Here is a 14,760-nt window from a genome sequence, read left to right as displayed (position 1 = left end):
ATAGAAAATGCATCGACAAAGAGGAACAGAGAACACATTTTAAACTAAGCAGCATGCTGTACAGTATAAAGTTGGCTGATAAACTACTACCTGACATGCAGCCTAATATGACCCACCTTTGTAACAGTGCTCGTCTACAGCCCTGGGTTTTTCTGGGCACTACTGAGCCACATTTTTTAGTCAGTTAACAATTTCTCAAAGAACCTGCCTCTTTCTTCCCCCCTTCTGGGCTTTCCAATAAGGACAGGGTGCAGGAAAATAACAGGTTCTTTCAAGCATTAACTTATGAGTTACAAAGTAACCTGTGGGGAGAGTTGCCATAGAAACCAAGCTCATTATAATGAGAAAGTCAAGTACGAAGGAGAGATGGATTGCACACTTACTCTTTTAACCACAACCAAAAGTGTTTATTACATTTGTACTTTAGCATGAGGCAGAGATGCTTTAAGATAAACATTTAGTTAGCTAGCTTGGGAGATCTGAGGACCACCAGGTTTGTTTGGAAGTAGCTGGAACAAATGGGGCAAGTTGGAGAATCAATTTTAAATCCCTAGCCCTAACCCTTACCCTTACAAACTGGAGGAAAGATATTCTAACTTTAAAACTTTCCATAATTCATTTGTACCAGAGGAGAATTTAGTGTTTCTGCGTGTCAGTCTTTAGGACAGGGAGCACGACAATGGGCTCCACAGGCTCCAGACCCAGGCTTCATAAAGTGGCCCCATGTAAAAGTCCACCAAAAGAGGGGAAACAACGAGTCAGCCAGTCCAAACCACAGTGGACTCTCCCCACTCTGCCGATCACTCTGGAGCAGCCGTCAGGATCTTTGGGACAGAGGAAAACAACTTTGCCTCCATTGAAACAGGAAATAAGTCTTTCCACACTCTCAGGTTAGTAGTTTTTAATTCAGGCTTTTTTCTTTTAACACCATCTCATGGTGATACTGGTTTTGATGATAGATAACAGTGTATGCATGTGTGTGCCATAAGAATCATGCTTTGCAGGAAACCTCCCACCAAAGCAAAGCAACAACTCAAGCATCATTCATTCTCATCCACCTCGAAGACCCCAGGTTAGCATGGCAAAATCAGCTCCCTAATGTAGTTTTTTTTAACTATAACAGGCTATTCTTGTGTCCTGAGTCACATGAGAAGTTGCTCATGTGTTCAGTCCTGTGCTGGGATCAGGGAGACAACATTTTGCATTATTGTTTCTGACTGGTTGTGATTTTTTACCCAGACATCCCACCATTATCTCTCCTCAGGCACTGCAACCATTGGCCCTTCAAATTGGCCACACAGGCACTGCCAGTCAAATTGCCATGGTAATAAAAAAAAGAAATCAAAGTGAAATATCCCTGCTGACTGTCCCAGCATCACTACCCTCGTTCCATTTTGAAACCCAATAAGGAATTTGATGTTTGTTGTAGGGCAGGGACTGCAGAGATGGGGGTGTCCGCCAGTTTTCTACAATCGGCCAGACAGGACACTCCAGCACCGGCAGAATGATTCAGGTAAAGCATGTTGTCAAAGTATAGAAGCGCTGAAGTGCATCTATAACATCAATAATTCAGATAATATATTTTTATATTGCGGGAAAATTAAAGTGTGCAGTAGTGCTTAAGAAAGAGAGAGAGAGAGGGAGGGAAGATGGAGCGGGGAGAGAGAGACAACTGTGAGCTGTGAGTGTGGGCCCTTCCTGTCCCAGTGGATCTGATTAAAGTGCCGGTGGAGTGGAAAGTGGGGTGGTCTACAGCCATGACTGGCCCTTAATGGGATCTATTTTCAGGGTACAGGGAACAGAAAGGCCCTCACTATTAAGCACACACTCGACACAAAGAAAAGAATAGTCTTGACTGTCACATGATTTTTTCTATAGAATGGTTTACTCTAAGATTAACTACCGTTCATAGGAATACGCTTACTAAGCTATAAATCACATGAGGTATGCATTGTAATTCAGTGGCGGAAAATTTTGAGGACAATACTGAGTGCTTTACTTGAGTATTTCCATTTTCTGCTACTTTATATTTCTACCCCACTACATTTCCACAGTAGGAAACATTGTACTTTTTACCCCACTATATTTATTTGAAAGCTTTAGTTAGTTTTCAGATTAAGATTTTACACAATGGTTAATATAGTAAGCTTATAAAATACACCACATTGTTAAAGATTACACCAGTGGTTTCCACTCTCTTTGTCTTGTGAACTCAGGTATCAAATCAATGTGTGGTTGTGTCTCTTGTATCATAAAAGTGTATAGTTGTGTCTCTGTCATGTTTCAGATGTCTATGAGTTGTTAGCAGCTCCACATTTCCCCTCTAAACATCTTACATGGTTTAATTTCAGAAACTGTTCAAATGATCCAATTTTTCACCAAAAATCACAGATTAGAGAAAAAGTCCAAAAACTGAAAACTGATTTATGTATCAGAACTTCTTTCATCTCTTTCATCTCGTCATTGATTAATCATCTAACCCCACCGGACTATCTAGCTAACTTTATATAAAGTAGTTCATACTGACTCCGCCTCGAGCAGCTACAACAGGAAAATTCTGTTTACACACTGATGCATTTACAATAATGTCATATAGAATAATTGACAATGTAATGTTTCTTTAATTAGTATGTGAGAGGTTGATATATGTGATATATATTTTGAGCTGAAATTAAATGACAGAAGATTAGCCTGGAGAAAAGTCAATAAAATGAAAATTTGAACACTACTGCCAATTATGAACTTTAGAATTATTTGTTGTTCAGATTTATTGCTCTGCTTTGTCCCTACAGACATCGCACCACCATACAGGATCCGTTTTTAATTCACTTTTCAAAATTTGTATTTTGTATATGTGTATTTATTTAATACACATATACAAACAACAATCACATTTATATTCACAGTTATGGTCAGTTCAGAATGGCTGTTTTGGAGAAGACCTCTGAAGAATCTTCTTCAACCTGCAGTGGATGCTCGTCAAAAAGACTTGGTTCCCATGTTTTGTGAAGTGTACTCGATCTGGCAGAAATATTTTCTTGTCGTAATATCTCAAGAAGGGGTGTTCAATTACTTCACCACCAATGCTGCCAATATTATTCCTCATGCAACTGTTGATGATCTTCCTGTCATTATTGACCTTCCATGGCTTTCCATTTCTCCACTCCTGCCGTTCATTGATGCAGGAAAATGCAATCTTCATTGAGGGAAACTCTGCATGCAGCTGCATCAAGTCCCTCTGCATTACAGATACAAGTTCCTGACTTGACATCAGTCCTAGGTCATTGCCACCGGCATGGAGCACCAAAATATCTGGAGGACTCTGTGTGGCCAACTCAGCATAAAAACGGGGAAGGACACCACTCCAACGCATTCCTCCTTTGCCAAACCACTGAACATTGGCATTAAGTCCGAAATTCTTGCCAAACTCATGCGATGCTTCCTCCCCTCGACGAACATAACTGTCGCCCATGATCCAGATCTTTGACACCCTTTCTGTCACCTTCCAGTCCTCGTTCCTCTTTTTAGGGGGGGACATGGTGTCTGGGTTTCTGGTGCCACTTGAAGCCACCTCTCTCCTCATCGTAGATATGATCTTGACCACGGTGCAAGAAGCCTCTTTAGACGTACTTGGTAGTTCTATGACTTTCTCCTCAGTGTCCGTTGTCATCCTCCTCCTCTTTCTCTCTGGGGACGAGTCCTCTGGGATTCTTTGGCTGCCCTGTGAAATTTCCCAGGAGGGCCTTTTCACTGGAGATCTTCCTCCACAGATCTTCCTCTCCTTCCTTTCAGAGGAGCAGATCTCTGCAATTCTGTGGCTGCCCTGTGAAATTTCTCCATAGGGTATTTTCACTGGAGATCCTCCTCCACAGATCTTCCTCTTCTTCCTTTCAGGGGAAGAGAGCTCTGCGATTCTGTGGCTGCCCTGTGAAATTTCTCCATAGGGTACTTTCACTGGAGATCCTCCTCCACAGATCTTCCTCTTCTTCCTTTCAGGGGAAGAGAGTTCTGCGATTCTGTGGCCGCCCTGTGAAATTTCACTGTAGGGCCTTTTCACTGGAGATCTTCCATCACAGATCTTCCTCCTCTTCCTTTCAGGTGAGGTGCTGTCAGAGCTCCCGTTGTTTTTTTGGGAAATTTGAGCATAGGCCCTCTTTCTTCTCTCCAGAGGCTTGATCTTGATACATCTGGCGACTGTTGCAAATGCTCCTTTTCCAAGTGTGTCCTGAACTGTGTAGTTTGAGGACATGGAGGAGAGCTGGCTTCCTCTGAAGACTTGGAGGTCCATGTCAGAAGTGACAAAGGAGCTGGATTTCTCAGCCATTTTACAACAGGAATCCTATTGAATGAAACTCTTTTTCCAAACTGTTTTTCCAAACTCTTGTAGATAAGATGGTTAGAAATCGGTCTTGTGTTCTGCACTCACAAAGTTGAACTGATGTGGAGAAGATTCTAATTGATGAACAGTTTGCTGAGTTCTGGAAGTTCTGAAATGCATCATGACGTATGATGGGCCTTCTCTCAGGTCGTCATGGTGACTGAGCCAGCTGGCAAAATGTAGCTTCACAATAATATGAATAATAAAAACAGATGTCTAATGTTTGATTGTTATTAAAATGGCCACTTTGTCTTGATAGCAAGCAAGAGTGCTTGAACTCCTTTTTGACAGGAAGAAAAGCTGTGACACAAATTCACATAAGCCATGCATAAAATATTACAGTCCATGTAAAGCAACAATAAATATGTGTTCTGAGTTTGTCACGCCACAGAAAAATGTATAATTAACCACCCAGCCAAATTTGAATGATTAAAAAAAAGTATATAAAATTGGGTTTCAAAATCTTCAAAAAATAAGCAGTATTCTCTGCTCTGAAATGCTGACGGCGTGTCTGCTGGAGGGACTGAAAGCACAGCCCAACTGAACGCTCATACCAAGCTCCCCTAGAAAAATACAGAATTTAAAATAGGCCTTGTTTGTTGGTTTAAGGCAAGCAGTATGGATGATGTTTAATTCGGCACATATTCAGACAAAAATGAGGACTTCAGATTTTACTGAGACATGACTATTACACCAGGTCTCAGTAACAACTACATTCTGCAAACATTTTCGATACTCTGATCTTGTGGACAAAGCGTATGACAAATGAACAAATGTAAACATGGACAGTCTTGATAATTGGAAGATTTGTGAGGGAAACAGCCCTTAAAACTTTTGACGCACTTAAATCCCAGAACAATAAAAAAACAAAAAGTGGCAAGGAGGCCACTCAAGACACTAATTATATTTGATTATCACCTTTGTAAAAGCAACAATAACACAGCTTTAAAAATAAAATATACAAATGCTGTGTCATTCAGTGGTGGACATAACTAAGTACGTTTACTCAGGTGCTATACTTTACAATTTTGAGGTACCTGTACTGTACATGATAACTTTCATTTTCTGCAACTTTTCACTTCACAACAGTTATTTGACAGCTTTAGTTACTAGTTGCTTTTCAGATTAAGATTTTCCACAAGAGGTTAATATAATAGGCTTGTAAAATACAAAACAATGTTAAGGAGTAAACTGGAGGTTTACAGTCTTTTTGTCTTGTGAGCTCATGTATAAAATTTGTATTTGTCTTGTTTCAAATTTCTATTAGTTTTTTTTATTTATTTACAACAAGGATGCAGGAATGACATACAGTAGGAAGGTAGAGGTGGATACAGGTTAACAACATTTAGAATATTAAAATGGAGAGATTAACTACAGATGTGCATGGAGAAGATGTGCAGTGAATGATTGTTGTGGGGAAGCAGCTGTGTGGAGTGAGTTTGGGCATAAAAGTATTTGAATCATTAATGATATTTTAGCAGCAGTAATAGTAGAAACAAACAAAGGGACGGTTGGTAGAAAAATGGAGGAAAAAGTGGATGAATGAGTAAATAAATAAAAAAAATAGAAATGAATGAGGAGAGAAAGAAATGTCAATAAATCATTATGTGACAATAATAATATTAATAATGATGATGATGATGACAAAAAAGGGCAAAATTTTTCTTTTTTCTATTCTTCTTTAGCAGTTTCAATGTAATGTGTTTATGCCTGTAAGTGTGTTTTCAATTGTATGTCTGCCTCTAAAGAGTGTATATGTGTTTGTAAGAGTGTATGTGTATGTATGGTCCTATTAGTGTTTGTATATATATGTGAATGTACATGGATGTTATTTTTTTGAGTTTGTTGTGGCACCAACTTACCAGCAACTCAAGAGATTTAAGAAGTTTTGGGTACTTTTCACTGAATTGGTCAGATTGGGGTTTTTTTTTTGTTTTTTTTTGAAGAGCTGAGTTTTGTTCCAGCGTTACCTGTTCTGTTAAATATTTAATCACTCTGAGATAGTGAATTGTTTTCTGTTTTTCCAATTTAGTAAAATAGTTTTCTTGGTGATAGTTAGAGCTACCGGTAGAGGTGTTTTGATTTGTTTTTGTGATGTGTGAAGTATGTCCAAGTCTCCTAATATGCACAGTGACAGGGATGGGGGGATGCTGCACCCAAGAAACAGTGATAGTTTAGTAGTTATTTCTTTCCAGAAGTGTTGTACTGGTGGGTACAGTGAGTGCATATATCTGATCTAGTAAGTCCCATTATCTGCATCTTGTATTGTGTAATATGTATTCTGTGAATGACTTTGTATTGAATTAGTCTTGTGTTAGTGTTCATGGACATGTTGAAGGTATTTTTGCATATTTGAGTCCAGAAGTCCAGGTTTTTTTCCCCATTTATTTATTGGAAGAGGTGTGGTGGAATCAGTGGAGGATATAAAAGTTTGTATAATTTTGACAAAGGTTTGTTTGAGTTAGCAAACTTTTTGATGTTGTCTAATAGGGGCAGTGGTTGAAGGTTGTTATTTGATGTGTTGGTTTTTGCCCTGATTGCAAGCTTTAATTGAGTGTATTGTAAGTATGCCCCCCCCCCCCATTCCATTAACTGTTGGAAGGTAAGTAAAGTATTAGATGTAGATGTGTTATGCCTTTTTCCTTCCATTTGATGCCTGTCATGGGTGATTTGTTAACAAGAAAATCTTGGTTGTGCCAAATAGGTGTATGTGAGCTAGGTGACATTTTGAAGTTATTGTGTCATTTTATAACAGTTGATTTGATCTAATATTTATAAACAGTATAAACAGTATATAAAATATAAAATCTAATATACAATTAGTATAAACAGTCTAGACAGTATAGACAAAGTCAACAGTCTATGTATTAAGTAGTGACTGAAAAGGCACAGGCAGAAGTATTATGCTAATATATGTCTATCCTACTTTTTTTTTACAACCATAACAGGAAAATGCTACTTACACACTGATTCATTAACTATCTATTATGTCATATATAATAATATATCAGTCACAGTCCATTCTGCCATTGTTGTAATTTATGTGTGAACATGTGTTCTTGTGGGCTTTAGGGAGGGTTTCTGGAGGCCCAGACAGCTCTTGCACAACAGGCTCATCGGTATCGACGAGCTCATCTCCGACAGGCCAGAGAGCAGAGAAGACATAAAGTTGTCTACACACTTGATGGTAGGACTCCAATTTATAATCTTAATGAGTAATTTAATCCAAAGACTAATTGAATTTAGCCTTTTGATGAATTCCATCCTCTCACTGGTTCCTTCAGCTGGAGGTCCAAATAAAGAAGGGATCCAAAGGTTGAAACTTGTGAGAAGACCAACAGAGAGGGACATCTTCTGGGATGAGACTACAGGAGAAAGGCTGGACCTCAGCTGCCTTCTGGAACCAAAATCTCTGACCCTCGTCATTGAAGAGACACAGCAAAACCTCCTGCGCAAAGCCGAAGAGTCTAACCAGAGAAATCAAGCTCGAGGCCCCAAAGACAGAGATAAAAGGACTGTTCAACAAAGTGAACATGAAGGGGTGTCTCTTGACAAAAACTTATCATGGACAAGTGAAAGGGACATAGAGAGAACAGAGAATAAGGGTAAAACACAGAGGGATAGTTGGATGTGGTCTGCCAGAGGCTGCCAGACAGGGAGGATAAGAGGTGCAAGAGGGATCTGGGACCATAAGCTCAACTAAGAGCACTTTTTTCATTTTGTAATCTGGATCAGAACAGATCTTAAACATGGGGTCTGTTAATGCAAATTAATTACTAAAACAGCTTCTGTAGCATCTTGGTCACTAGATGCTTTAATCCAAAGCATCACATTTGCACAGGTGGTCATTTTCAGTCATCTTCTCACAGGGTTAGAAACAGTTTGCAAAATAACTAAATAGAACTTTGTAAAGGAGATATTCCCTGCATGGCTGAGCTTATGGTGCCCTCTATGGGTGAAAATGGTGAACAAAATGAGTAAATGTGCTGTAAAGGCATTGAGTCTATAAAGCTCATCTAGCCTTCCTACAATATTGATAGCAAAACATCCAAAAATAAACCTCATATTCAGTTCAAAGAGTTGGGATTCAAATCAGCCAGCTTTGAAGACTCTTGTCTGTTTGGGCAAAAGGTATAGAAATTAGTACAAAAGAATCCTTCAGTATCCAAAGATATCCGTAAAGATCTGTGGCTCTTGAAGAATAATTAGAATGCAAACAGGAAACTGCTAATTGCACCATCATTTTTCAAGTGGTCTCCCCAAAGCCAGCTCTTAGCAGGCTGTGAGAGTCTGAGAGTAACTGGACTCCTACCAAACACCTGAGGCCACAGTTGCCAACAAAAGCCTGGTCCTCAGGCACGCTGCATCAGATGAACATTGCTGGGATCACATCATACAGCAGGGGGGCTGGTCAGGAATTAAATCAGCAAAGATGATCTGGCAATGATTAAGTAGAACTAGTTCAATAGTAGAATGGTGATTAAACTGTATTTTTTTTAAAAATCAACATGATTTATTGAAGTCTACCACTGGGTGTCATTATTGGGCTAAGGGACAAAGTAAACTCCACTCCCACAGTTCAGTGAATAACAGTTCCAATATTTAAAAAAAAGTGTAATAAATGCTTAGGTATGTTGAACCCTTTGGTATGAAAGGAAATTCTGAGCAAAACTTTATATTGTCCCAACAAGATTTATGACAATGGAAACTTCTGTTTTTTTCACAATTTATTTTTGGCCCATGTGATCGTCATTTTGATGAATACTGTAAAAACAAAAATCCCTTTCCTGTATGCATGTATATACAAGTAAACAATGATGAAATAAATGAATGATTTTTAAAAACACAATAGAATTTAATGCCCTGAGGTTTGGACTGAAGGCACTGGAGCAGAGCAACACATTAAAACGAGTCCATCTACTTAGCAAGCCATTCAATCAACAAAGCAAAGTCTGCCAGTGAGAGGTCGGTGACTGCAGACTTGAGGAGCCAGACTGACCACATATTGGGATACTGAGGAGATTTAGAGTGGCCCAACTCTTCAAAAAAAACTTCTCCTTTTCCAGTTCGCTAGCCACACACACTGGGCCTTAAAGCCAAATCATCGTGGAGGGGGAGAGCCGAGAGGTCTCGGTGTCTGCCACTCCGCACAGCTACATAAAAAGAAGGTGAAGGATGCCGTGTGAGCAATTGGTTCCAATTGACAGAGGATTGGTCATGGTCAGCCTTCTGAGTGGAAATCCACGTGAGAATGTAGCATTTGGACCAGCAAGGGGCACAAGAGGCCAACAGCAGACAATGAGGGCACTCAGAGGAGTCTGGCCGCTGTGGAATAGCAGGGCACAATCTCCTCTGATTTAACCCTTCATCAGCTTGTTATTCATTCAACTTAATACACTGAGGTGGTGCTTTTATAGTAGAAATGTAACAGAGTTAGTATATGTACCTCGTCATATTTCAGGTCAGAGAAACATCTAAAACTTTTTAAATGATGTTTTTATAATTAAGTGTTGACAATAAAGAGAGGTCTAACCTGACAATTGTGTTACTACAACAAAGATAAAAAACATATACTTAAAGATCTACATTAATTGAGTTAAAGCACCAATGCAACCTCAAGAGGCGACACAACAATTACCATCCTTGTGACTTTTTCACCAATTAGGCGGGTCCTGCAAGCTGAATGGGACCGGCTACTTTAAAGTCTCTGAGGGTCAGCGCTCAATCACAGTCTGGTTGGAGAGGTTGTGTTCAAACTAGCCACTAGTTGACAGGGCGGGGACGGGGTCAAAAGGGGTAGGGGTAAGTGGTGGTGATGGGAGGCGAGGAGGTGGGGGGGGCTAGGCCTCCTGCCAGCTCTAAAGAGGAGCCTTTTGTAGCCAAGACACTGGCCAGAGCAGCCTGGTCTTTCACAGCCCAGCCGCCCCTCTCCTCCAAGCCCACAACAGCTGATGACAAGGCCCCAGCTGCTAATTATCCGGCTGATGGAGAGTCACTGAAGTGGGACTGTCAGAGCAAGGGGTGGCCCTTGTGTCTGCGATGGGATAAATCTGAGGGAGGGTGAAGGTTGGGGGATAAAAGAAGTTGGACAACAGGAGCGGCTATTTTAGTAGTAGCCATCCATTAACAAAACTAATACTTCTGCCAGTCAAACTATTTCCTTTAACTTTGTGCAATGTGATCTGTGTTGAGTTTGAAAATTATTCTAGTATTTTACATGTGAATGTTAAATAACATGTTAGGGCCAACAATACCACTTTCCCATCAGCTCTTGCTTTATCACCAGCAGCTATAAACTCTACAAACTATTTTGAAAGGCAGAATTTTCGATCATTTGTGAGCTCTCCAGTAACAACAGAATAGTAACAAAGTGTTTTCATGGGGTCGACTATCGGATCTAGATCACTCTACTATATTATATATTCTTTACAGCCTCTTCAGTCCCAAAACTGTACACGGTGCACATTTCCACTGCGTTCCTCTCCATGCTACAGCATCATCTGTCCAGAGGATACTGGAGCAGTGCCTGTTGAATTCCATATGAAGTACTCTTTGGATTGAAGTTCTCGGGCTGAGGATAGGACAGAAAAAATGCTTTCAGTTTCAGCAAATGTTTATGCATCCAACATTGCTTCAAAGAATATTGTGAACTCACATGTTACAATCCGTGGTTTGGCAGAGGAATAAACCTGCACTGAATGCTGGTCCACACAACATCCGGATAGCGTCATGTCAGGCACTTTGAAATACAACTGTGAATATAATGTTGGAATTGTTAATCACTTTACAATTCTGTCCCAAAAGTTTGATGGCCAAGAGTGAGAGTAAGAAACAACTGTGCTGTATTGATTGTAACTGGATAATGATTATCGCCACTTATATTGACTTACTTTAATATAGGCTGTGAGCTCTGTGCAGAGGGGGTCAGTAGGTCCTGGTGTTGGCCCTGAAAAGCTGATCCTGCCTTCCATCGTGACCTCACGACATTTAGGGAACTTTTGTCCTGAATATCAAGTAAAGTGAAAAGTAATCATTGTTTTTTTTTCAGATACTGAGCTGCAGTAAACATTATTCTTTACAGTGAAGCTGTGTTTCATCTAAATGGTTCCAGCTCGGCCCAACTCTACTCTACTCTACTCTACACACTGCAGATAGTACCCCCTCAATAGGGGTGCGGTTTGCAGGGATGACTGTCACAGATTGGTCGGACACACACAGTATGGCTGCTTCAACTTGCATACTACTTCATTCATAAAACAAGGAAGTGCTTTAGTATTGATTTAGGACCAGTTTAGGATGAGGGAAGGACATTTCTCTTTGTTTGATAATGTTAAAAGTAAAATGAGGCTTTGTTGTTGGCTTCCTGACTCATTTTAAAGGAGATGAGAGAAAAAGAGACATAGTAGGAGTGAAAGAAAGAGAGAGACAACATAGCTGTGGTCAAGGAGAGGGAGCAGCGGTAGAGAGAACAAAGTAGCAGTGAATGAAAGAGATAAAACATAACTTTCTGATTGTTTAATGGCGGTTACGTTCTAAAGCACAAACAAATAACTTACTTAATTTACTGTGGAAACATAGGCTCTTTTACTGCTTTTCCACTGCAGGATGTCCCGTGTCAAGCAAGTGATGATTCTAGGGACGATTCTCTGACCAATCAGTGGTCTGCAGTGTTTTCACATCACCTATTAGTCCTCACTCAACTTGCTTGAAACCTCGACGGAGGTGATACCAAAAAAAGTACTGGGTACCAGGTACTATCTACAACTTTTGTCTGATGGAAAACCATAAAAGGTGAGTAGAGTCTAGTCGAGTTGAGCTGAGCTGTAACATGCAGTGGAAAAGCAGCTTAAGTCTCTGGAGTACAAAGCTTACCGAGGACCCAAACCAGCAGGTTCTTCTCCTTTGAAACATCCAGTTGTCCGGAGCTCACCTTCATATCCACAACACCCATCTGATCCCTGCACACACAAAAAAAAGAGTCCACAAGCAAGTTTGTTAGTGCAAACTTGAACTGAAATAATTTATATCAAATTCTTTTGAAAGCTTTCATTGGTTCGGCCACTTTAATTGGTGTTCCAAAAAGATTTATCAACACAGAGGCAAGTGATGAAAGCAGATTTGACACAGGAGAACTGTTTATCTATACTGGATCATTATTAAAATGAGAGAATTTTATCATCTCTGCTCCACAAGAACACCCACAGGGACAATGAACTGTCAATGTATTTCATGTGGGAACCTCACAGCAGAACAGTCTGCTGATAAAAAAATATGTTAAAGGGTTTTTAAAACAACATTTATGGGACATTTGTGCAAATTGTGTGAGAGGAGTGTTTTACCACACAGTTGCGCATAATGAGTAAAGTTTGAGATTTGGAGGGTAGATTATTACTTGGCTGTCAGAGGCCTCATTTATTCAGATTAATGAGTTATTCTGTGTTCTGTCATGAGACCAGCACAGATACTCTGCAAAAAGGAGTGCCTATTGCTTTTTTCCAACTAAAGATACAGGAAGGATCTGTTTCATATTACAGAAGTCCAATGCAAGAGACCAAAAAACATTTATTTTTAGAATACTGTGCTACTCTAATAACTGGTGCTTTTAATGTCACTGTTCAATAATTTAAAACCTTTTTTTAAAACAGTTATCTTACACATACCTTTACTTGATTGCTGCTAGAATACGTTTTGGCAAGACTAGGACACTGTAGCCAACTTGACAATTTGCATGTATTTACTTTTGGTCATAATGAGACAGATTTCTCAATGTTGTGAACACTTAAACTGTTTATGTCATCTTGTGCTCTTTACCTGTTAAAGAAGGGCAGGCGTGCTTCACAGTACTCAAAGCTATTCTTTACACTCTCATGAAGTTTGAGAGTTACTGACACACGCAGCTGGTTTGCCTCTTCCTTCAGTTGGTATGACCCAAGGATGGGGGGAACAGGGACCTGATGAAGGAGTAATATTTCAACAGGAATCGCTGGAGATATTCAGACTAATGTGTGGGTATGTTAGTATGTGTTGTATGTTTTTACCTGAGATGTATAGCTGCATAGTCTGAAAGGCTCCAGGGGAGGAGAGAAGGGGAACTTGTATGGCCCAGAGAAAGCTGAGCCATCACAGTTATCAACGCTGCTGGCAGTCAGGATACTGGAATCCAGTGAGGTGACACAGGGATGGACCAGGATGTCCTGCAGTGGAGAACCATTTGGTGGCAGAGTGAGGGTCACTGTCACATTTGGGAGCACCCCCTCCACTTCACACTGTTGACAGAAGGACAAACATAGTAAGTAGAACAAAAGACAAAGAATTATTACTCTTTCTTTACTTTAAACTGCACTTACTTTGCATGTCACAGTGCCGTAGACATCCCACAGGTCCTGTCTACTCCGGTTACCATACTGCATAGAACGTACTGTCTCTATCAGCACTACGTTCACCACAGCCCGACCCCGGTGTAGCCCCGTCTTCCAGGCTGGCTGCTTCTGGTTCCCAGCAGGCGTGGGTGCTGTGGATGTAGCTGGTGGCCCCAGTAGTGGCACATCCAATGGTGTGCCAAGTGGACAAACCTGCAGGAGCACAGAGGGCAGCATTGCCAGGCGAGAGGCCAGCCCCTCACTATCAGGCTTACTCGCAGAGCCGAGTAGAAAAGTCTGTAGGCCTGCCAGAAGCGTGAGGCCCTGGGAGACTGACAACAGGCTGGCCAGAGGTGGCCGTGGCTCAGCAGGGGCATCCACTAAAGGCAGGCAAGCTAGGATAAGAGGCCCTTGAGAGATGGCCAACACTGGCCAAAGTGCTCCCTTTCCAGGACTATCCACACGCAGCTCCAGGGCTGGTGACCGCTGACGGTGGAGGCAATCATCTCTGAGTGCTACATATGACTTGTGTGAGTCTGACAGCCCCAGCTCAGAGAGCAGGAGCTGCAGCACAGTGCTTTCTTCTGGGACTGCTACATATGAGGAACCTGCCAGGCTCTTTGCACGGTGCTCCACAGTAGAAAACCTCCTATTGTGGGGAGACACAAGACATTAGTAAACACAGTGTGCTCAAAGCAATGTGCCAGCAGATGTTTCATGATATAATAACGCTACTGCAGTCATCTACACTTACATAAACGGGAAGTGTATTTATGAAAACAATTACAAGTCGGTTACAAACCTCGAAAAGCGTATTGACACATTTTCTCCCTTCTCCTGAGAAATAATCCACACAGCACGCACACTCATTTGTCCAGGCGCACTTCAGTCTCTCAATTTACAGAAAATTCTGTGACTTACAACATATTAACATTTTGACATGCATTTGTTTCACTAACGCAGCGGCTGAGCTTCCTGCTACTGTTTCATGTGACAACAGCCGCCGATCAGCCGACACACGCG

The 14,760-nt window shown here is 40.9% G+C and overlaps 2 protein-coding genes across 2 annotated transcripts; one reads left to right on the top strand and one right to left on the bottom strand.

The window, feature by feature from the left end:
* Positions 1 to 255: 255 nt before the first annotated feature.
* On the top strand, positions 256 to 9,228 carry LOC137199248 (uncharacterized). The gene is made up of 6 exons (XM_067613394.1): positions 256 to 890; positions 990 to 1,072; positions 1,265 to 1,324; positions 1,430 to 1,513; positions 7,451 to 7,565; positions 7,663 to 9,228. The coding sequence occupies exons 1-6, from the start codon at positions 680 to 682 to the stop codon at positions 8,079 to 8,081; spliced, it is 972 nt and encodes a 323-aa protein (XP_067469495.1). The 5' UTR covers positions 256 to 679; the 3' UTR covers positions 8,082 to 9,228.
* Positions 9,229 to 10,631: 1,403 nt separating this feature from the next.
* On the bottom strand, positions 10,632 to 14,744 carry ap5m1 (adaptor related protein complex 5 subunit mu 1). The gene is made up of 8 exons (XM_067613393.1): positions 14,540 to 14,744; positions 13,726 to 14,386; positions 13,417 to 13,644; positions 13,190 to 13,329; positions 12,251 to 12,336; positions 11,269 to 11,381; positions 11,034 to 11,130; positions 10,632 to 10,949 (listed from the first exon to the last, which is right to left on the bottom strand). Exons 1-8 carry the CDS (start codon positions 14,605 to 14,607, stop codon positions 10,867 to 10,869), a joined length of 1,476 nt encoding a protein of 491 aa, XP_067469494.1. The 5' UTR covers positions 14,608 to 14,744; the 3' UTR covers positions 10,632 to 10,866.
* Positions 14,745 to 14,760: the final 16 nt, after the last annotated feature.

This window comes from Thunnus thynnus, chromosome 16, assembly GCF_963924715.1.
Source record: "Thunnus thynnus chromosome 16, fThuThy2.1, whole genome shotgun sequence".
Lineage (NCBI taxonomy): Eukaryota > Metazoa > Chordata > Actinopteri > Scombriformes > Scombridae > Thunnus > Thunnus thynnus.
This window is presented reverse-complemented; position numbering and strand designations above follow the sequence as displayed.